This window comes from Micrasema longulum, unplaced genomic scaffold (assembly GCF_059751315.1).
Source record: "Micrasema longulum isolate JH-2025_06_02 unplaced genomic scaffold, ASM5975131v1 h1tg000295l, whole genome shotgun sequence".
In the NCBI taxonomy this organism is placed as follows: Eukaryota; Metazoa; Arthropoda; class Insecta; order Trichoptera; family Brachycentridae; genus Micrasema; species Micrasema longulum.
Window position 1 is genome coordinate 4,858 of NW_028277499.1, and position 23,743 is coordinate 28,600.

The following is a 23,743-nucleotide window of genomic DNA, read 5'->3' on the forward strand; positions in this document are numbered from 1 at the left end:
GCTACTTTGCACATGGTTGGGATCAGTGTTATGACGAAAGGTGATTTCGCCTTAGTTCGATAGATATCATGTTAGGATCTGTGTAAGGACTTATCCAGTAGTGTCCTGATAATTCGATGTACTTATGTGCTTCGGTATACGTATTGTTTTTTTCTCTTTTTTTATATTGGAATTAATTTATTTTTTACCTTGCTTATAATAAACAAGGTTTATATTTCAAAAAGTGGATTTTTCTGCAATTATATAACTTAAAGTTTAGCTTCTTGCTAGCAGCAAAGAAGACATGCAATTCTTGGTAACAAAATTCTACGATGTATGCAAGAAAAGCGATTTGCTTATGAATGTTGATAAATCCAAAGTGGTGGTTTTTCAAAGGGATGAAAATATAACTAAATGTGAGATCAGTGTGAACGGAGATATTCTAAATCAGGTAGGAGAATTAGTCTATCTGGGAAGTATGTTCACTAGGGATGGAAAGACCGAGAAAGATATTGAAAGGAGGGTGAGTGCCGGAAACAGGGTGACCGGTGCACTGAAATCTACTTTGGCAAACAAATGTTTATTGCGGGAGGCTAAACTAGCGGAGCACAATGGAGTTTTAGTGCCAGTAGCGAAATATGGAATTGGAAAAATTATGATGAAAGTAGGTTAGATGCTGTCAAAATGCGATCCCTCGATGTATAATAGGTGCACAAATGTCGAGATCCGTGAACTTTGTAAGGCCATTATCGTCAGAATCAAGAAAGGGGTGCTGCGTTGGTTTGGACATGTAGAGCGAACGGACAACGAAATAACGGCTAAAAGGATCTACGATGCGAATGTTGATGGATGCAGAAAACGAGAAAGGCATGGCACGATCAAGTCCATCAAATACTTGAAGATGGACATGTCAAGAGTCGGAATAATCGGCGTGCGTGCATGAGAAGATGTATGAATGTAGAGGAAGTGAGGTCTGTATGCAAAGACAGAGTGATGTGGCGTTCTGTCCTCTCTGCCTACTCCTACGGGGAAACGGCGTGATGGTTTGTTTGTTTTGTGTTAAGTTTAGGTAAAGTGTTGGGATTAAAAAGGAAAAGTGAGCCAATCAGGATCTCTATACAGGGTGTTCTTTAAACCCTGTTACATCCGAAACCACGATGATCAGTATGGGATAGAAGACATATTAGCATATTAAAAAAATATTAAGAACAAAGAAAATTTAAAAAAAATATATATTAAACAAAACAAATGGTTGCACACAATCATAAAACAGAAGGCGACTAAACTACTCATAAATGAGAAGGTTTACGTTTTGACCCATTAGTTTCTTTGTAGACGTCGCTCAGTACGCAACTTCTGATTTGAATTCAACTATGCCGTGTTGTGTCCTTTTAAAGTGTAGAAATACTGCTAGGATCTTAAAGAAACAGGATGCAATTACATTTCATGTGTAATTAGCAAATTAATGTGTATGTAACAAATGCATTAATTAATTTTTTATTATTTTAAGCATTAAAAAACCGCCGTTTTGTCCAAAGTTGATGCACTAATCATTTGAAATGTCTGTCAATAGTTTGGCTTCTTCCAAATTAGTTTTTTCGCGTTTTCCTTTCAAAAAGAAAATGTGATAAGTTTTCTTTATAAGGTGACTGTGTACTTTCCCCCTAATGAAAAATGTTTTTGTTTGTTTCAGAGCTGATTCACAAGATGTCGTCGTTAAACGTAGTCGTTCGAGTGTGGCGCCACATGCGTCGCGACAGCCAAAGTGAGAATTCAATCAGCGAAATGAAGCATCATCAAACAGACACCATCGTGCAAACCTGGGGCGTCAACTTCAGTGGGCTTCTCCATATCGGAGCCACCCTGGCCCTCGATTTCACGCCCCACAGCTTCAAAGCGAACACACTCGTCTTCCAAATGATCGGAGGCTACTTTTGCTCGTACGAAAGCCTCAGATTAGAACCCGCGGTGCATACGAACTTCGAACACCCGGGAGGCATAGCCATAATGGGGAAGGAGGCATCACCCTCCAGGAAAATTCCCATACAAACCAAACTATATAAATCGGAGACTAAATCCGTCTCCCCGAGTAGGGGGTTCAAAAACGAAGTGTTCGAATCCAGGTGCGTATCGAAAAGCCACAGCCCGCCAACAGGATGTTTCAGACAAAACTTCGCCAGCGCGAAAACCCCGTCCATCAATGTGTCCAATCGACACGACAGCTATGCAAGAAATATTCAGGATTCGAGGCGGGAACGAAAGCGCAGCGAATCCTACAGTAACTCAATCTACGAACACTCCCCTAAGAGCGATACCGATATCGAAATACGGGAGTATTTGGCTAGCGACGAGAGTTCTAGCGTGCTGAAATCTGGCGGTTCTCTCAGCTCTTCAAGTAGGGATCTGATAAGAATGGACATCGAAGAGAGCGAGACGGCCGAAATTTTCGAACACACGAAATCAGATCCCGTTCAAAAGTGTCGATATTCATCTTTAAAATTTCTCAAATCCGAAATCCGTCCGAGTTACACAGCAGACAAACTGCAGAAGCTCCATCTCTTACAGTATTCGATCAAGAAACGGTCGCAGTTGGTGCAAGACATCAAAGAGCGCATATACCAGAAATCCGCCATGGAAAATTGCGAAAATCTCTCCCCCCATTGCTCGCTCGTCGACGATGAAGACTTTTCTAGGTCGGAGAAGCTGAGCATGTCTTCCAGAGAGTTCTCTTTCTTCACGGCTAAGAACCGGCATTCTTCCCGGAGTAAGGATCTCGGGAAGCTGTTTTCCGAGAGTAAAACTGATCTGTCGAAGGCGGATGGAATGGCCGATTCCAAATCACTACCACCGGACAAAGATAAATTTGCAAATGATAAAAAACAGACCGTGGATCCGAATAAACCGAGCGACCGCCGGTTTACGCTCCCCCTCAATAAGCTTTTAGAATTTAAGGTAAGTAAATAATTATATTATAAAGAAGAAAACTCGATTAAATCTGCGGCATCATTGAAAAAACTGTCATATAGATCGCGGTAAAATTGTTTCCACTTTTATGACAACTTTTTAAACCATCTTTTTTATAATTATAAATATTTCTGTTATTTATTATATAAATAAAACACGAGTGATACTTTATTCCACAAATTTGGAATATTCAGTGACCGGTTTCATCGCTTTCGCGACATCTTCGCGACACCTTCGAGACTGGTATCTTTATTAAAAAGTTAAATGTATTTACACAGAACAGAGGTAAGGATAGATAATTCAAAGTTATGTGTAAGTAAATTAAATAAAGTTATTTTTATCTTAAGGATCATTATCAACAAATTTTCTTTGGGTTAACTAACGAATTGATATAATGCTATTTTAATGAGTTTAAGTATTTTATTTTATTGTTGGTGTCCCATCCTTCGTGAGTGTGGTTTTGTAAATAATGATTTCTGAAAAACAAAGGGTAAAAAGTCATTAGTAAAATTATATTACAATGGGTAAAGTAATGGAGAATGCACGTGTGTTATCTGTTCATTAAGTAATTCTACGTCGGGTTTATTTTTTAATCTATTCATTTCGATAATTTCTAATTTGTCAAGTTTATGGCCTTTAGGTGCAATATGAATTATTTTTACATTATTTTTTAATTCGAAGGAATGTTTATTTTCTATTAAATGATTGGCATAATTTGAATTTTCTTTATTATTAGACCATGATTGTGTGTGTGCTCTTTTATGCGTGTTTTAAAGGCTCTACCCGTTTGGCCTACGTAGCATGTATTTTTACAGTCGTTACAATTAAGTATCACTCGTGTTTTATTTATATAATAAATTACAATGAACTTCCATCAAGAATTTTCACTTACAAACTTAAATGTTTTATTTCTGTTATGTTTTAAATATAGCAATTAAATTTAAAACTTAACTGTTTCTAAACGTTTGTCAACTGCGCATCATGATTTGTACAAGTCAATATGACGTTTTTGTTCAAATGAAAACTAAGACTAACCCTAAAGGAAGACACTTAAACAAAAAGGTCTATTACACTGCACCTGCTTTGAATTTAGGTTAAGACAATAATTTATCCTTATAGTATTTAATAACTAACTTAAAATATATATATATAATAACAGCTGTCAAACTAATTTCATTAGAGATGGGAAGTTACTGATCACTGATCAAATCGATTTTATCAGTTATTTCATGCAATCATAAAACTCTGTTTCCGAAAATTGATATAAAAAACGAAAAAACAAGCCTATTATAGCGTAATAAAATAAATAAAACAACTTTGTTTTTAACCACTAATTTTTATTTTTCACCGACCGGTTTCAAAGCAAACAAGCTTCTTTGTCAAGGTTTACGTAACTAATGAATCGATTCCTTTTTATTTTATTTCTATCATGTTCACTAAATACTACACGTGGACCCAATGAATCAAGTGGTTTTTTTTCCTTTTTCCTTACACGGGTGGTAATCTGATATCATTATTTTCGAAGTAAGACAGGAGAGGACTAAAAAAAATATTGTTTATTTGGTTATTAATTATTGTTTTCTTATTATGAATCGCTTTTTTAATTTCTAAGATTTCCAAGTTGTCTAATTTTAATATTTTATTTTCAACACGAAGAACTTTTAATCCAGTGTCTTTATTGAAGTTATGATTATTTTCTATCAGATGATTTGCGAATTCAGAAAAATTATTATTATTTAAGCATCTGAAGTGTTCTTTTACTCTAATATTAAAGTTTCTTTTAGTTTTTCCAATGTAGATTGAATCGCAATCATTACAATTTAATTGGTATATTCCAGATTTATTATATTAATGGACTTTGTCTTTGTGATTTTTTTTTAACAATGTTCCTATATTATTAGTTGTGTAGAAAGCCGGTTTAATGTTTGATGGTAGGGAATTTGATAATTGTTTTGAAAAAATGTCATTTATAAAAAGAATCCGCCTCCGTTGTTTACGTGGGTTTGCTTTATTTACTGTTGGAGTCGAATATAAATATTTGTTTCTAAGTTTGCGTTTTTGTTTTTGATTTAATATTTTATCAATTAAGTTCTCATTATATCCGTTATTATTAGCAATCTGTTTTATTGTATTAAGTTCTTTTTTTAAATTAGTATCATCTATTGGAACGTTAATTAACCCATGTATCATTGAATGGAATGCGGAATGTTAATGGGCAATTGTATGATTTGAAGAATTATGATTAATTGTGTCTGTATATGTTGGTTTACGGGATATATCGAAATCAATTTTTTTATTTTTTATTGTTAAAGAAAGTTTGATTTTTTATCTTTTTCTATTTCTTAAGTAAATTTTCTTTCTTTACGTAATGAATTTAGGAAATTTAGAAATGTCTGAAGTTCTCGATCCGACCCTGTAAATAAGCAAAAAACGTCGCCATAATTAAAAAAAAACACTTGATTTATTGGATTCACGTGTAGTATTTAGTGAACATGATAGAAATAAAATAAAAAGGAATCGATTCATTAGTTACGTAAACCTTGACAAAGAAGCTTGTTTGCTTTGAAACCGGTCGGTGAAAAATAAAAATTAGTGGTTAAAAACAAAGTTGTTTTATTTATTTTATTATAATGAATAACCACAAAGTTAGTGCTTCAAATATAAACTTTCTACTAACATAATTGTTCACCAAAAAATGAGACATTTATACCTTTTTCATGAACAACATCAAACTAATTATTTTTTTATTCGATCAATTTACATTGATCTATTTGTCCCATTTCTAACGTTTTTGCAAAATGATGTAACCTTGTAAGAACGTCGTTAATAATTAGGTTTATTTTAGTTTTAAAGCTGATTTTATATGTTAATGTTGATTTATGTGTCAAGCATTGTATTAAAAAAATAAATTAACACGCCAGATATGAATGATTTTTCGTGTGTCAATATAAATAACTCCTTTGACGTTACTACAAAGTTATGTCGTCACTTTTTCTGACAACTGTCATTCTAATCATGTTACATTTTAAAGACTATAGTTGTTTGCCTGTTTTTATTCTTCATTCGCGTGGCACACGCGGGCATCATTATTACGACATCAATTTGGCTTTTTTGACACATCAAATGAATTTCGAAAATTTTAAACGTAAAACCGGTGTGATGAAAACTGTAAAAAACGTTAATTGGGGGGAATATTTGTACAAGGATGTATGAAGAAAAATGGGTCCTGAACATTTCGGTGTAAAAAGCGGGAAATCGTAAAATTGAGGAATGCAAAACCGAGGTTTTACTGTATTTGCATGTTGGTGTAGTGAGTGTCCCGAGAAGAGACGGGTACGTCTCGAAACCGGTAGACATAAATAGGCGGTAAATGGTTATATTCTTATTTTTTAATATTTTTTTTTATTTGAAAATTTATTTACAAAACCTTACGGATTATTACATTCATTTTACAAAAAAATAATATAAACATTTTTCATTCATACTCTGTTGTTCAAAATAATATTTTTTACATCTTTTGAAAAGTTTGTCCGAGTCTTTTGTTTAGTTTTGTCTGGTAGTTTATTGTGTAATTTCAGTCCCTGTCTTGTTTTAGAAAGTTGAATAAGGTATTTGTCTGATATTCTCGTATTATGTCCATGTTGACTACAATTTTTTACAAGTTTTAGTTCTTCGTCTACAATTACATTAGTGGCTAATTTATGGATAAATTTTAATGATTCTAGTTGAAAGAGTTCAGTTATATTTAATTGCTTGATTTGTTTAAAAAGTTCTCTAGTTGTAGTTAGATAGGGAAGGTCATATACTAACTTTAATATTTTATTTTGTTGTCTTTGTAGTCTGTTTATGTCATTTTGATATCCTGCTCCCCATAGTAGTTACGTATAACGTATTTTAGTTTTTACATAGGCTTCATACATTAGAATTTTTTCCGTTTTTGGAACAAAGTTTTTGATTTTTAAAAAAAGACTCGATAATGTCGCCACTTTGCTAATTAAATTGTTGATATGAATTGTCCATGTCAATTGTCTGGCTATTGTTAGTCCTAAGTCTTTAACATGTTCAATTTCTTTGGGTCGTTCATTATTTATGTAAGCATCTACTTTATGACTTTTTTTTCTAGATTAAAAATGGATAATATTGCATTTTTTTTCATTAAGTGTAAGTAAGTTTGTGTTTGTCCATTTAGTCAACATAGTTAGGTCTTTGTTTATGTCATTGTTTGTTAATACGCCTGTTTGATTTTTATAGAACAGTCCAATGTCATCGGCATACGTAATAATTTTTCCCTTGAAATTGTACAGTGACAAATCATCAATGTATAAAATATATAATATTGGACCCAAAATAGATCCTTGGGGTACTCCAAAATTTACTGTTTGCAAAAGGCTTTTTTTTTCATTTACATATGTATACTGCTTCCGATTTGCTATATAATTTTAAAATAATTATTTTCAGTCTCAGCCATCGCCTTCCCAGCGATTGCGTCACTCACAGCTGACGCGGGTAGCGGAGGTGAGCAGATTCAAACGGAGGTTATTACAAGACGAACGCGACGCTTCCCTCGCGCGACTGAGGAAACTTCGCATGGAGAGGGCCAAACTGTTTGAAGAGAACCAAGACACTGGTTAGTATCGTTTTGGTAAGATTCTAATTAAAAATACCGCATTGATAATCATAACAACTTCTTCAGGACAATAATTTTTAGCAAAAGTTTACATAATGTTTAATAACCGAGCTATTTTAGAATTGTGAAGAAAGACACTTTGAAATCGTTTAAGTGTTTTAGTACATAAGCATTATTTTAAAGGTAAATTTGTGAACAGTTTCTAATTTAATTATTTATTTATATATACGCCCAATAGGCATTTTTAAGGACATATTTATGCATAGAAAATTATTATTAAAAAAGAAGAAAGACTTAATGGTATATAGTAGACTTTGTGAGAGTGGAAGCGGGAGAGAGGTGTTTATAATTGAATTTGATTCAGTGATCGTTTGAAAGAAAACAACTTGTTACCAAAGAAATCAAGACTGGTATGTTTGTTGGCAGACCTAAGAATTCCGGCCATAGGGGAATAAAAACCATGGTTATCGGTATGAAAGAGTAAGTTTTGTCCGAGGTTTCTAGTTAGATATTTGATTTCATTGAGCTCAGTAGTTCAGGCGCATCAAAGAGTGAGTTGAGAATTTTAAATAGGACTAGAAGGTCGGATTTATTTCGACGGTCTTGAAGAGAAGATATATTTAAGGTAGTTTCTAACTCATTATACGTATATTGGTCTCTGGATAAGCCCAACCTCCAGCCTATCTTTCTCAAAAATCGATGTTGAACTGATTCAATATTCTTGATGTGAACATCATAAAATGGATGATTTAATATGGTTGTTATAAGCTCCTCCCCATCCAATTATTCCATAGGAAAGCGAATATGTGATAGTATGTGATATTTCCTTATTGGTGAAATAGTCTGTAACTAATTGGGGTTTTCAGCAGGTACGGAGCTCATGCAGAAGTACCACTCGCTGTCGCGCAAGGCCGAGCAGTTGAAGGAGCTGCGAAAGTCGGAGGCGGCGCTGCGCGAGCTGTGCCTCCGCTCGCACGTGCTACTGCAGGCGCGGCGCTGGCAGCTGGTCGCGGACATCCAGCTCGTGTATCCCATAGAGGAGGTGAGTTCTTAACTGCCCAACCTGAGTCCCCCTGACTGCCTCGAGAGCATTGTTTACCGAAAGCAACCAATTACCATAGCTGAAACTAAATAAAATATACGAACCGAGGTTGTGAGGATTTCGAGTAGTTTCTGACAACATGTTTGGCTCTTTATTTTTATTTATTTATACAAATGCATATATATTACGAAAATAATATTTAACGCATTCCTTACTCCATGTGGCCAAGAGCCCCGTGTTGAGTTGGGATACAACATAATGGAAAGTGGAAGCACGTACATTATTCAATAATAGCAAAAATTATAAATAATTACAACAAACCATCACGCTGTTTCTCCGTAAGGGTAGGCAGAGAGGATAGAACGCCATGTCACTGTCTTTGCATACATATCTCGCTTCCTCTACATTCATACGTCTTCTCATGCACGCACGCCGATTATTTCGACTTTTGACATGTCCGTCTTCAAGTATTTGTTGGATTTTGTCATGCCATGTCTTTCTCGGTCTTCCTCTATTTCTGCATCCATCAACATTTGCATTAGCCATTCTTTCGTTGTCCATTCGCTCTTTATGTTCAAACCAACGCGCAGCATCTTTCATGATTTTGTCGATAATGCTTATCTCAGCCTTGCATAATGTACGGATCTCGACATTTGTGCATCTATTGTACATAGTTTTACCACACTTTCGCCTGAGAGATCGCATTTTGACAGCATTCAGCCTACTTTCATCCCTGTTTTTCCTTGTTTTTACTTCACTCCCATACATCAGGTTCGGGACCAGGACTTCTCTGTGAATTGCTAATTTTGCCTCTTGCGACAAGCATTTATTTGCTGAGGTTGATTTCAGTGCACCGTTCACCCTGTTCCCGGCGTTCACCCTCCTTCCAATATCTTTCTCAGTCATTCCATCCCTAGTAAACATACTTCCCAGATACACGAATTCCTCTTCCTGTTTTAGTATAACCCCATTCACAGTAATTTCACATTTAGTCAAACTTTCATTTCTTTCAAAAACCATGACATTCGATTTATCGACATTCATCAGCAAATCGCTTCCCTCGCATACATCGTAGACCTTTGTTACCAAGAATTGCAGTTCCTCTTTGTTAGCAAGAAGCACGATATTGTCAGCATACAAAAGACAATTGACATTTAAATCACCCATTCTTAAGCCTTTCAGTTCTTTCATGCAGTTATCGATATACACGTTGAACAGCCATGGTGACATCACACATAAACATATATTTCAATAAACATGTGGACAACAGACTTAATAGTATATAAATCCAAACAATATCTGGTTTTGGTACCGTGGCTGGTGTTGCGGACTCACGGATCAGAGGTCCGAGGTTCGAATTCCACTCTACCCGTATTTGGCCTGCCGGGCCCCTGAGCATCCAGAGCACCGCGCTGCCGGAAGCCCATGAACAGTGTATCGGTTCATCATCTCTCTCTCTCTCTCCCCAGGAGCCCGCGGGGTGCCTGAGCATCCTGGGCGTGGAGCTGCCGGCGAGCGGCGGCGCGCGCGACGGGCTGCGGCGCTGCGCGGAGGCGTCGCTCGCCGTGGCGCTGGGCCGCGCGGCGCACGCGGCCGCGCTGGCCGCCAGCCTGCTGGGCGCGCCGCTGCGCCACGCCGTGCGCCTCGGCGGCAGCCGCTCCAAGGTGCTGGACCAGCTGGCGAGACACGGGGGAGAGTGAGTACAAGACGTCTTCTTTTTTTCTTTCTTTCTTCACATTTGCTCCTAAATGGAGCATGTGGCCATCGCCAGATCCAGGAAGAGTTTCATACTACACCAACTGAGCTAGTCGGGCAAAGCCCTCCATGCATGTATATATTGGACACTTAAACAAAATGGAAAATCACACTGAACCTACTTTGAATTAAGTTTGAGACAACATTTTACACATTTTTTTATTTTCCATGATTTTATTTACCATTTTGGGCAAACGCAGCGGCGCGCGGCTCGGTGTCTTTTGACAGATTGATTAAGATTGAGTTCAGAACAATTTTCAAATTAAAACCGGGGTTATGATAAACGTAAAAAACGTTAATTGGGGGAAGGGCAAAGCCCTACATCTATGTTTATATGGAGGGCTTTGTATATGTTTTTCCTTTTTGAAAATGTTTTTTTTTGTATCTGAGCATGTTTTTTTATATTTTAATTTATACCTTTACTAAGTTTTTTTCTTCATTTTTAATATTATTACTTACTACAAACTTTCAAAATAACTATTTTACTTTGATTTTAATTTTACAACTACAGTAAAACCTCGTTTTTACGTTCCCCAATTTTACGATTTTTCCGCTTTTTATGCCAAAATGTTTAGGTCCCATTTTTTTCTAAACATTCTCATTAAAATATTACCCCAATTAACGTTTTTTAAGTTTTTCATAACCCTGGTTTTACGTTGAAAATTTTTCGGAACTCATTCGATCTGTCAAAAGACGCCGAACCGCGCGCCGCCGTGTTTGCCCAAAATGGTAAATAAAATCAAGGTAAATAAAAAAATGTGTAAATTGTTGTCTCAACCTAAATTCAAAGTAGGTTTAGTGTAATTCTCTATTTTGTTTAAATGTCTAATTTTTACATTTTACTAAATTATGGCATGCGGTTGACGCATGAAGAATAAAGTCTTTACATCAATTAAATTACAATGCAGAATGTTAAAAATTTTCGTAATAGATATATTATTTATTTAAAAAAATACTTGGTACACTTCCACTTATTTATTTTGACCAATTAGCGCTTTCACCCAATAAATAAGTGGAAGTGTACCAAGTATTTTTTAAATTAATAACTTATATGGAAATATAAGTTATTACATCATTACAATGGAATTCCATCAAGAATTGTCAATAAATAATTTAAATGAAAAAAAAGATATATTATTTGTAGTTATAAACATAATTTGGAAAGAAGATTGTTTAAACAGTTATCATAAAAGTGTGAAACAGTTCTGTCGCGATGTAAATGACAGTTGAAATTCTGTGGTGCCGTACTAAAAAAAGTGATGCCATACAAATAACATTTCCTTATATTTAGGGAAAAAGTCGTTGTATGCATTTTACGCAAATTTAAATTTTTGTTTTCGTGTTTTTAAGGTTAAGTTACCCACATAAAATTATTTTAACATTATATATTTTTAATTCAATTAAAAAAAAACCCATTCTGGTATTGATTGAAAAAATACAAAATATTTTTTAAGAAATCATACATAAATATGAAAAACCCCTAATTATGATAGTTTTTCCAATTTTCCGTAGATTTTCATTTCATCACTTTAGCGTTTTCCTCAGTTTAACACTTTTTTATTTCTCCCTTCAAAAACACCGGCGTAAAATGAACACAAATTTAATGAAAGATTTAAGGTTACGTTCCATGTCAAAATTCTAAGAACAATCCAACAAGTTTATTTAATACATATTCCAATATATTCAAAATAAATTATAAATGTATTTTATAAATACAGTTTAAATTAATTTACAAAATAAATAATAATCTCTTGATTTAAATAATGAATTTTTTTATGATAAATACTAACTCACCATTTAAATTTATTTCAACAGAGAGGGAAAAAGTTTTCGAGAAGAAATTTGGAAGTCTAGGCATTTACAGGGCTTATGACCTGTCATCGGCTGGTTTAAGTGGCCACTTTACACACTGTGTAACATTCACCATTCTGCCCATGTTTGAACATCCACATTTCCTCAACTCTTCCATCTGTTGACTTTTGTGAAGTGAAAGAGCTGAAACCTTTATCACGTGGGTGAGATTCATCCGGCTGTTGTTGAATTACTACCTGGTAAAAGAAGAAGTATAAAAATTGGAAAATTGTTTTCAGGCGTTGCCTAGTGGGTGATTTGGTTCAGCCGGATGAATCTCACCCACGTGATAAAGGTTTCAGCTCTTTCACTTCACAAAAGTCAACAGATGGAAGAGTTGAGGAAATGTGGATGTTCAAACATGGGCAGAATGGTGAATGTTACACAGTGTGTAAAGTGGCCACTTAAACCAGCCGATGACAGGTCATAAGCCCTGTAAATGCCTAGACTTCCAAATTTCTTCTCGAAAACTTTTTCCCTCTCTGTTGAAATAAATTTAAATATGAACAACTCCCTAGGGAGGAAATCCAGCCAGTCTGCAAGCATTTGGACATAATCAAACATTGTTGACTAACTCACCAGTTCGTCGGTGCTAAATTGGTCGAAGTCGGTGAATAACTTTGGTGCATTTTCAGGATTCCCCTGTTTGCGCGGAATAAGGATTCGATGCTGTTCCGCTACGGCTTGTACCTGCTCAACAGGAACATCGCCCAGCTGCTGTGGACGTCCCAACGCGTCATGACTCCCGACCCCGGGGACACCCTGGGGAACCTGAGGAGGCTGCTGACCCCACCAACTACGAGGTAATATTTCAAAAACAGCGCGTTAACGCGTTTACGGCACTTAACTGATAGCAGTATTTCTACACTTAAAAACGACACAACACGGCATATTTAATTCAAATCGGGAGTTGCGTACTGAGCGACGTCTACAAAGAAACTAATGATCAAAACATAAAACTACTCCATAAGAAGTAGTTTAGTCGCCTTTTGTTTGATGGGCGTATGCGGTTTCTGGACTATTCATAATTCTGTGGCAATTAACCTTGAATCTATGGTTACCCAATAATCCAAGCTAGATCTACATTGAGTGGAGATTTGTAACAATATATTTAAATTAAAAATCAATTAATTATTGTATATTGTCGCTTAGCTAATAACCGTGCGTGTGTCATTTTTGTTATTTTTACAGGATAAAGGAAACACTGCTTTTTTTATAAGCTCAACTAAAATACAACTTTAAATGCATTAAAATAAAATATTTATTCATAAAATGTTACCCATTATAAGTCTTATATTCCTTGTCAATGAGGAAGTTCAGTGCTATTGGAAATTGGATTTGGAAAATGTTTTCTTATGCACGGTAAAAATTAGAGCATTCAATTGTACGGCAAAGTTTCTTGAAGATTTTAATAAAAACAAACTACTTTAAACGACATCTCTAGTTTTTCCGAATCAACCAATGAAGGAGTGTTGTGATTGTTTCCGATTTACATGGAAGCAATTCACCAATCAGCAGAACTCACCGAAGAGAACAAAAAAAGATCCTGAAAAAATCTTAGTTCTGATAATCCGATCCATAATAACATATTTTTTTTAATATTGGTTTCGTTTAATAGTCTATTAGCATTTAAAAACTAAGTAAAATAAAAAATAAACATTGTAGTATTTTGCTTACTTCAGCCTGGATGCTTGGAAGATGTTCGGCTCGGCCTCGTCGATGGAAACTGTGGCCAATAGCGGGTGGTCGCCTTCTCCCCTCGGGCAGGCCGCCGGGGGGACCTCCTCCCAGAGCCTCCGCACCATGGTCCCGAGGCTCCACAGCACCATGGGACGCCCTTTCAACCGATTCAAGGTGAGACCCCATCAGGCGGCAAGAAATGAAGGACTTAATACTGTGCGGGTACTTTGACCACTAGAGTGAACACCCCAAATTCAGTACGCTCATTCGGGTTAAATGGCTCTAGCCGTTATTATTATAGAGACTATATGAAATGGCCCTGTTAGGATATGTGAGTATGCAGATACTGTAGACATGTATATTGTTGCCAATGAACGTACCTACACCTCTTACAAATTCATTTTGCATTTGTTGTTGTGTGTGGGTCACCAAGTCACTAAACCAAATTTTAGCCACCTCGCTACATTAAAAATCTTCCAGATTAATGAACTGTATCGAAAAGAAAAAGTTATCAATGGAATTTAAAAAGACAGGAAGGAATTATGTTGTGTATACATAAAACTTCTAAAACACAAAAATCTGATTTTTCCCTTGTCTCCAAACTCTAAATGGTGGTTTTTGGGTTAGTGACTATTGTCTGAATCTTAAAAAAATTATATTTAGGCCCGCTTCTCCAATGCTTTCGAGTCTTCCCGTTGAAGTCATGTGTTATCTGGTTGGAATTGACATCAGGTCCAGTAATCGCCGTAACCTCACAGCCAGTAGGTTCTCAGAAGATAGTTTCTACAGTACGTAGTAAAAGAGTAATCCTAATACATAATTGTCTCACACAATATTTACATCTCACTCTCGATAATAAAGGTAGATTTGGTAGTGAGAGAGACGATTTCACGCCTCATCCGCGTGAACAGCAATGTTTCTAGTACTCATCCTAGACTCCAGTTAGTAGCCCTCCGACTTTCATCCAGGGCGGTTCTTTTGCCCGCGCTGCGAGCATGAGCTAATGATTTTATCATGTTTTTAGCAATTAGATCAAAAATATTATCACTTTTGATTTTAATTATAAATAATTGAAGCAATTGTAACATAAAAATATAAACTTTTTTATTTATGTAGTTTTGTCCTTGTTTCTGTGTTTTTGTTGTGTGCATTTGTGTAATTAATTTTGTAATTGTTGTTCGATGCTTTTTTAACCCTTTGAGGCAATGTTTTTCAACCTATGGGTCGCGACCCCCAGGGGTGTCGCAAAGCCTCGCTTAGGAGGTCGCGGTCGCAAGCAATATAATACTAAAAAGCAAGGGTTTTGGATCATAGCTCTCTCTTCGATCCGTGCCTCATGTCTGAGGATGGTGATCACGCCTGGCTCCGGGCACGGCTCGTCTGCGGACAATCTCCCTCCACCTGGAACAGTCTTGTGCTCTTATACTATAATATAATACTTGGATCATATGAAGGGTAGGCGGAAGAAACACGCGCAGTCATGAAACCAGCATTTCGAGAAAAACGATTTTTTAGTTTTAAAACCGTTTTAAACATTATCGATGAATGTGGCCAATGCAATGACCGTTTCCGCGGTAATTCAAAATTGTAAATGAAAAAAAATTTTTTTTTTACTCGACAATATTTCATAGACCCTTATTACTTCAAAATTGTAAAAAAAAAGGTTCTATTTCTCTATTATGTCAGCATAAATGTCAACTACTTTCTATCTGAAATATTGAATAGTTCATTCTACCAAATTTTTTTATTTGTTTTTTGCAACTCTTTGACCTAACATGCCCTGTATTATTTATGACCTTTAATATTAAAAATATATATTGACCTGATATGTCATGCAATGTTGGTTGATGAAAGGTTTACCTTCAATGTTAGATAATTGGTTGACCTATCACAATATTGGTTGACATAAAATGTCATTTTATTGGTTGCCCTGATAGGGTGGACCTTGTTTGACCTGTTTTGGCAATTCCAGGATTCTGTTGACGGTACAAGCCCTAAGGCGGCAATGGTTATAAGAAAGCACAGAAATTCTCGCAGTGTAGGAAGCTATGTAGAAGAACAGGTAGAAAATGCATGAAATTACTTATATTGGGATGGGTATGCTTAATTTATTCAAATAAACGCTCTTTATCCAAACAATGATACAAATGTTACACCAGTAATCAGCCATTTGGCTCAGCAAAAAGATCTGACCAGAAATCAGAAGAATTTGACCTAACATATACCATACCATTTGTATATATGTATGTAAAACTTGTAAAAGCCTAAAAGGTGTTTAAATAAATAAAGAAATCACATATTTGATGAACTCCTGTTCGAATGCACTACAGTAAAACATCGTTTTTACATTACTCAATTTTACGTTTTCCTGCTTTTTACGCTGAAATATTTAGGTCCTATTTTATTCCATACATTCTCATTCAAATATTCCCCCAATTAACTTTTTCATAACCCCGGTTTTACGTTTAAAAAATTTCGAAACTCATTTGATCTGTCAAAAGGCACCGAGCCGCTTGCGCTGCATTTGCCCGAAATGGTGAATCAAGGTAAATAAAACATGTGTAAATTGTTGTCTCAAACTAAATTCAAAGTAGGTGCAGTGTAATTGACCATTTGTTTAAGTGTCTATTTTGACATTTGACTAAATTGTGAGATGCATTTGACGCAAGATTAGGAAGAATAAAGTATTTACATCAATAAATTACGACCCAGAAAGTTAAAATATTTGGCAATAGAAATATTATTTGAAGTTAAAGAACATAATCTGGAAAGAAGATTGTTTAAACGGTTATCATAAAAGTGTGAAACAGTTTTGCCGCGATGTTAATGACAGTTGAAATTCTGTGGTGCCATACTAAAAAAGTGATACCATATAAATAAAATTTCTCAATATTTAGGGAAAAAATCTGAATGCATTTTATGCTAATTCAAATTTTTATTCTTGTGTTTTATTAATATTATTCATTAAAAAGATACGAAATATTTTTAATAAAATCGTAGGCAGATATCAATAATCCCCAATTATGACAGCTTTTACAATTTTTCTGCAGTATATTTAGTATAGCCTAGTACAATACCTATATTTTTATGTAATTTATTTTTTTCCATGCATTTTTCTTTTCCTCGGTTTTACACTTTTTTTGTCGCTCCCTAGAAAAAGGTAAAACAGGGGTTTTGCTGTATTTCGTTTTATATTTATATTGTTTGGCAGTATTTACAAGTAATGAAATCTGTATTTTTGTTAAGGGTAAAATGTCCAAAGCAGAAATTGACAAAGGATGGGGAAAAACTTGAAAAATGACAAAAACAGCATATATAAACATTTGCCATCACAGTACCGATATGAGGGTATAAAAAGCAAACTTAGAAATCTCCACCAAAATGGAATATTTGTTGTTGATGCCAAAATAAACTATACATAATAACCTGCCTGCCTTAATAATAGCGTAATTAATTCAAAACTGTCTAAATCTTGCAAAAACAGTAGCTCAATCACAAATAACGATACCTCACAATGGTTGTTTATCACATTCGCTATCACAATAGAACATCCGTGAACACCTAATATTGAATGTCAAAATATTTACATTTCGTGATGCATAATCCTGCTGCGCAATCACATATTTGAATTTCACCGGTGTAAATATGGAAAATATTTCAAAACTGCTATTTTATTTATTTATCGATTATTTATCACGCTATTTATTGCATTTAGCCGGCGGTTGGCGAACCAAATATCAATAAAAGCAGTCGCCATAGTAATTGGAATTTAATTTTCACTTTTTTGTATCAGATACTCCTTTCTTTTTTGCAAATGCAATTTATTGTATTATTTTTTTATAGTAAACGCCGATTTTTCGCCAGTGAACTGTATTCATTTACGAGGAAAACAAAAAACAAACCGACACGAGCGTTGACTTAGACTTATGACTGCGATAGCTTAAGCATGTTCATTATTGTTCATTGTGATCGCTCAAATGCTTAGCATGTTTTTAAGCACATCGATAATTATTTGTGATTGAGCTACAGATTTCTATTATACTACTTGACTTCGCAAACTTAGCACTCTCCATTGATTTGGTGAAGCTTAATTAGAAATATCATAAATTAAAAAAAAAAGTTTTTTGCAATTATCTCAGTAACTCCTTCAATGGAGATTTCTAAGGCTTCTTATACCCTCAAATAATCTTCACAGTAGCGTTCCACATTTCCTGAGATGGAAGAGTTGAGGAAATGTGTATGTTTAAACATAGGCAGAATGACAGGTCGTAAGCCCCGTAAACCTAGACTTCTATATTCCCTCTCTAAAATGTTTTCCCTCTCTGTTGCAACAAATTTAGATATGAATAACTCCCTAGGGAGGTAATCCAACCAGTCTGCAAACATTTGGACATACTCAAAACATTGTTTAAATATAAATTTATTAAATGTGTTTTTTATTGTTTCAGTCATTACAGAGTCTGGAGATGAGTCCCACATCCGCCATGGGAAGCGAGCCCTCCCTTCATCACTTTATATCGCAAGCGTCTGACGCTCTCAAATCAGAAACAAAACAGTCCAATCCTGAAGGAGAAAACCTGCAGAATATACTCTCCTTCTCCGAGTCTGACCTCACCAAAGTTACGGACATAATTTCCCCGGAAAGCATTTCTTCTACCGTCGACTACTCCTCAATATCGGATGCAAAGGTCGCATTCTCGATGGGAGAAGATACCAACACACTAGAAGAGTCCATGCACGAAGGAAGGATTTTGAAGATCCTATCTAAAGAAGTCGATTCAGACGCTTCTATCGTTACCCAAAAGCCGTGTAAAGAAATCAGCGATGATATAGAAGCCGGAGCTGTGAATACCGAATTGGGCAAGCTACGAGAAGAGGTCAAATCTCTTTGGAAGAACTGTGATGAAAGAAATAAGATCGATTGTGAGGAGTGTTCGTGTTCTGATGTTGCGAAGCATTTGGATTTCTTGAATATATCTGACGATACAAACGTCAAACACAGCAGTTCTAAAAATGTAGAAGAAAATAGTGTTTGTTTAGATACAATCGTCGACGAAAACGATTGCGTCGATGCGAAAGACGACGTAGACATTGAAAAGCTGGGCTACCCTCCGTTCTGCAATCACCCGTGCTCTATAAAATGCCCGCGTATGACGGAAAACTGCCCGCAAATGCTGCATACGGGTTACGATCAATGCGACAACGGCGACGAGATTATGCACGACGTGATCGTTCTACCGAGTGCAGAGGCAATTTTGACAGCGAGTTCACATTTTACGGACTCGCCCGCGCTTTTTGATGACGAAAATGTCAAGCAAGGCCTTGAATTACGCACAGCTGTTCTGCACAGCCTGCAGCATCAAGATTCGCAGTACCAAGATGATCAAAGCAACGAGGAGTTGGTCAATCTAGCGACCGATGCGTTGAAATTAGAAGACGAAGAGTCTAATCTCGAATTCGACGCAATCGTTTCGGAGAATGAAACGTTCTCTCAAATCGAGGTCCAGTTTAGTTCGATTAAAGATAAAGGCCAAAAATGTGATATAAAAACTAAAAATAACACAAACTTAAATTTATGTAAAAATGTACAGAATGGGACAGTAATTCCCAGTGAAAATCCATGTTTTTTTAGTGAATCGAGTTGCAGTTCGGAAAATGGAAGAAGCGGTTGTAACATTCGAAATATTTCCACAGCCGCTTCTTCAAATAACGCCTTTGATTCGGCGAACGAATGCTTAAGTGATATTAGCGTAGAATCTTCCAAAGAATGCCATGAAAATCTAGATTTTTCCAGTACAAACGATGAGTTGTCTGCGAGCGACGCCATTTTAAACACAGAAATAAACAAAAGAGATGCCAGCAACGAGCTGTCCGTCAACGGCTATAGTTAATCATACATATGTTAGGCATTTTTTTGTAATAACGCTTGGAATGTTGATAGTATAAATCTTATTTATTTTAAAGGTATTTATTTAGAAAATATATTTATTGTGTTGGCGTTTATTTTGTAAAATTCCTTGTTTCACTTCTTTAGCCTTGTTCTGCTGGATGGCGGCCTCTTCCAAACGTTTCCGCTCTTTTCTATCACCCGCTTTTACCATCCATTTTCTATCAGCTTGAGGCAAAACCTTCGGGTCATCCTTTTTATTTCCTTCCAACAACCCTTTTGTTTGCTCACAGCCTCCACATTATTATTTTGGATATCCACCTGTCATCACTTTGTCAGTGTCCTGCCGGCTGCCATTTTGATTTTTCTGCACGACCCATGATATGCACATCTCCGGTTCGGCGCCTAATTTCTTAATCTGTCTCTCAGACATACCTGCCTTTCCATGGATCGTTGCAGTTATTTTAATTTCTGGCTACTTTTCTGTTTCACAGATATGGTTTCTAGTCCATATGTCGTCACTGGAAACATACACGATTCATAAACTTGTCTTTTTAAGCACACTGCGACTTGTTTATTTTTAAAAATGTACCTTGTCGAAAGCTGCCCAACTATGCATGATTATATTTTGGGTGGTGTCCAACTCAAACCCGTAAAGCATCAAAAAGATCTCGCCGTAATCATATCAATGGATTTAAAATGGGAAGCTCACATCACATCTATTGCCAAGAAAGCCAAGTCTTTACTCGATTAAAAAGGCATTCCAAAATATTACTCCGGAGATATTTCTGTAATATACAAGACCTTTATTGGAGTATGGATATCAAGAATGGAGTCCTTACTTTACTAAAGACATCGAGCTATTGGAAAAAGTCCAAAGATGTGCTACAAAAATCCCTAAATTACTCAAAAGGATGCCTTACCGTGGTAGATTAAAAGCATTAGGATTTATATCATTGGAATAACGACGGAAGAGAGGGGACTTGATGGAAACTTATAAGATACTCAATAATTACTAGAACTGCCCCCTGCATGAGATGTATCAATTAAATCCCAACATAAATTTACAGGGTCATAACTGGCTCTATCGTCCCCAATTTCACCTGAATCCCAAGAAAAACTTCTTTTCCAGCAGGGTAGTTTCAGACTGGAATAAATTGCCAAGTCTATTCCATTTCGGTAAACCAGTTCAAAAACCGACGCTTTTTTGAAGGAAAAAGAACTTGGACAAAAAGCAGTACACGAGATATGACGCATCAGCAAAGGCTGCCTGCCTATAACCAATAATAATAATAACTTAGCCCCATTCTTATTGGCACTCTGCTATTAAGTTATCTTAACGTTTACTGTCTTGTTTGGGCGGCTGATATTTTTTCTATAATTTATAACGGAGTTGGCAACTAATTACCGAGACAAATTCAAATTATTATTTTTCTCTGTAAAATTACCTTCTAACATATTCTTTATGTTTAAAGCGTTAACTTTCTGGTGAAACATTTTAACTGATGTTAGTAAATCCCTCTTTGTCAGGACACTCACTATACCAACATGCAAATACTAAAATACACTTTCACCTTTACCATTACTGTAGTATGCATAGTAAAATACATAAATTATACGCAGAGTTATAGGGGGATGCAATCATTATCACGTCCGAACATGCTCTAAAAATTAGTTTTATACCATTCAGTGGTATGTTGGAGAATGGGTGGGGGTGGGGGTCGGAAAGGGAAGGGTCTAGGAGGTTGAAAGTCACCCGATTGGTTAATTTTTAAATAAGTTCTCGCTGTTTTTGTTCGGGTTTTATTTTTTTTAAATCTGTAAAGAACGTCATTGAAAGTAATGTCCATCGCTATCGACTACTTTCTCCCATCTTTCTGGCAGCATACGAAGACCATCTGGAAAAAATGCCTTATCGTTTGAGGTTATCCACGAATCGAGTCATTTTTTGCAACTTGATTAGAATGGAAGCTCTGCTCAGCCAGGCCATGAGTCATTGATCAGAACAAGCGGTGAGCGGATGAAACAATGATCGGTGAATACGGTGGGGGAGCGGGGGTAGGTCTTCCATTTGAGCGCTTTTAAGTACGTTTTGACCGGCCTTGCAACATGTGGCTGAGGGTTGCCATGCTCCAAAATGATATATCCTCGTATTGCGGCCGTTTTTCCTTCAATGCTCGGCTCAAACGCATCAATATTGCATATTATAGTCGATAGCGATCTCCCATGATGATTTTGTTGGGTTTGAGGAGCTCATAATACACTACACCGGGCTGATCACGGTGAGATGATGATTATGTTCGGTGATGTTCCCACAGAGCATGGTCACCGTGAGTCTCCAGGGGAATTCTACGTGCTTCAGCTGCAGATTAAAAAAAAAAAAAGTAGTGCAGTGAAATTCCTCGCAAATTCTCTTTTCTTAGAACAAATTTCGACATTAAACACTGAAAATATATCTTAAAGCTGAAATACTGGAAGTATATTTGGTAAATTGTTCAGGAGAGCGCTTTGAAGTTGTAAAACTGTTTCTAATGTATCTCTCCAAGTAAAGGCACAATTTATTGCTGTTTTTTTGGATTCATAGACTTTTGATAAGAATATTTAAGAAAAAAACGTCTAAAGTGTGGACTATCAAATAACTATGGGACTTCAATGTTTTTTGTTCTAACCGCCTGGCATGCGCCCTAATTCCTCCTCAGACTTTAATATAAAAAGTCATGTAGACTATTGAATGAAAAACAATGAATTTATAAAAATTTCTTTAGGCAAAAAATTACGTGCCATTATTTAAAACATGAATTATTTGTGAAAATAACTGTTAAAAATAAATTTAATTACATGATATTAATAGCAATAAAACATTAATTGAATAATGAAATTAACGGCAAAAGAAATGACATAATGACTGAGTATTGTTGATTATGATGTTAAGACTTAATCTTGCGCAAAATCCCTCGCTGTGTCAGAGGTAGTTTGTTATAACAATTGTGTAATAGATTCGGTATCCACTGCTTTAATACCAGCAGAGTATTATTACTGCCCTACAGTTGTACTGGTGTTTTATATATTTTGTATACCGGAGGACTCCAATGTTTTTAGCATGAATAGAATCTGAATATATGAACAAAATGACATTCATAACTCAATTTCGCAAAAAAATATTACTTTCAGCTCTAAGGTTATGGGCTATGTTGATTACACTTTGGCGGAATAACATATACTGCCCATTTCAAGCTTAATGGTGAGCTTCACTATAAAGTTGGCTGTAATATTGAGAGACATCATCATTCCCTTTCCGCACCTAATGGTGCATAGGGCACTGCATTGGTACACCAACACAGCGTATCTTGAAAATTTTGTTACATGAAGGTAAGATGATCACTCTTACGCTTCCGGTGCCATTCCAGGGGATATTGAATATTCTAGTGCAAAAACACCTTTTTAAATAAATATTTCATGTCGACCATGTCGGGAGTCGAACCCGAGACCTCTTGCATGGTAGGCAAACGCGCTGACCATTATACCACGAGGCCATCGAGAAACAGCGAGAACTTATTTAAGTCCCATTACTTTATCAAATTTTATTTTATATTTTTAAAAAATGCATGATCTCTTCGGCTATTTTCATCTTTTTTGATACAAAATGTAATCATTATAATATTATATTAAAAACATACCTATAAATTGTGATATTTTTTGTTATTAGTGTATAAATTATATAATGGAAGTAATGTCATGTTGTTTTAATTACGAAAGCGTAAACATGTATTTTGTTTGAATTGTAAACAGAAAAGTATTATTTAATATATAAATATAATTTTAATTACATATTACTTGTTGGTGATTTTTTATTTTAAATCCTTTGCAGCCCTGGGTATTCAAACACTTTGTTCCAGACACTCGTCTTCCTTTGAACATCTTTTACAGTCTTTCCATCCAAACATGATTGATTCAAACA

General features: G+C 35.8%; 1 protein-coding gene across 3 annotated transcripts; it reads left to right on the forward strand.

Moving 5' to 3' along the window:
* Nucleotides 1–23,595, forward strand: Uvrag (UV-resistance associated gene). 3 transcript variants are annotated; one of them, XM_088224554.1, is made up of 9 exons: nt 1–134; nt 1,673–2,931; nt 7,402–7,570; nt 8,437–8,612; nt 10,082–10,308; nt 12,854–13,021; nt 13,901–14,072; nt 15,871–15,960; nt 18,347–23,595. In XM_088224554.1, exons 1-9 carry the CDS (start codon nt 125–127, stop codon nt 19,787–19,789), a joined length of 3,714 nt encoding a protein of 1,237 aa, XP_088080680.1. In that variant the 5' UTR covers nt 1–124; the 3' UTR covers nt 19,790–23,595. The 3 variants fall into 3 exon arrangements, with proteins under 3 accessions (XP_088080680.1, XP_088080681.1, XP_088080682.1); XM_088224555.1 differs by having other exon boundaries at nt 8,440–8,612; XM_088224556.1 differs by lacking the exon at nt 15,871–15,960.
* Nucleotides 23,596–23,743: the final 148 nt, after the last annotated feature.

Coding starts and splice junctions, on each gene's coding strand:
- Uvrag (XM_088224554.1), top strand. Junction 14,073..15,870: donor GCCCTTTCAACCGATTCAAG/GTGAGACCCCAT, acceptor TGGCAATTCCAG/GATTCTGTTGACGGTACAAG. Junction 15,961..18,346: donor GAAGCTATGTAGAAGAACAG/GTAGAAAATGCA, acceptor TTATTGTTTCAG/TCATTACAGAGTCTGGAGAT.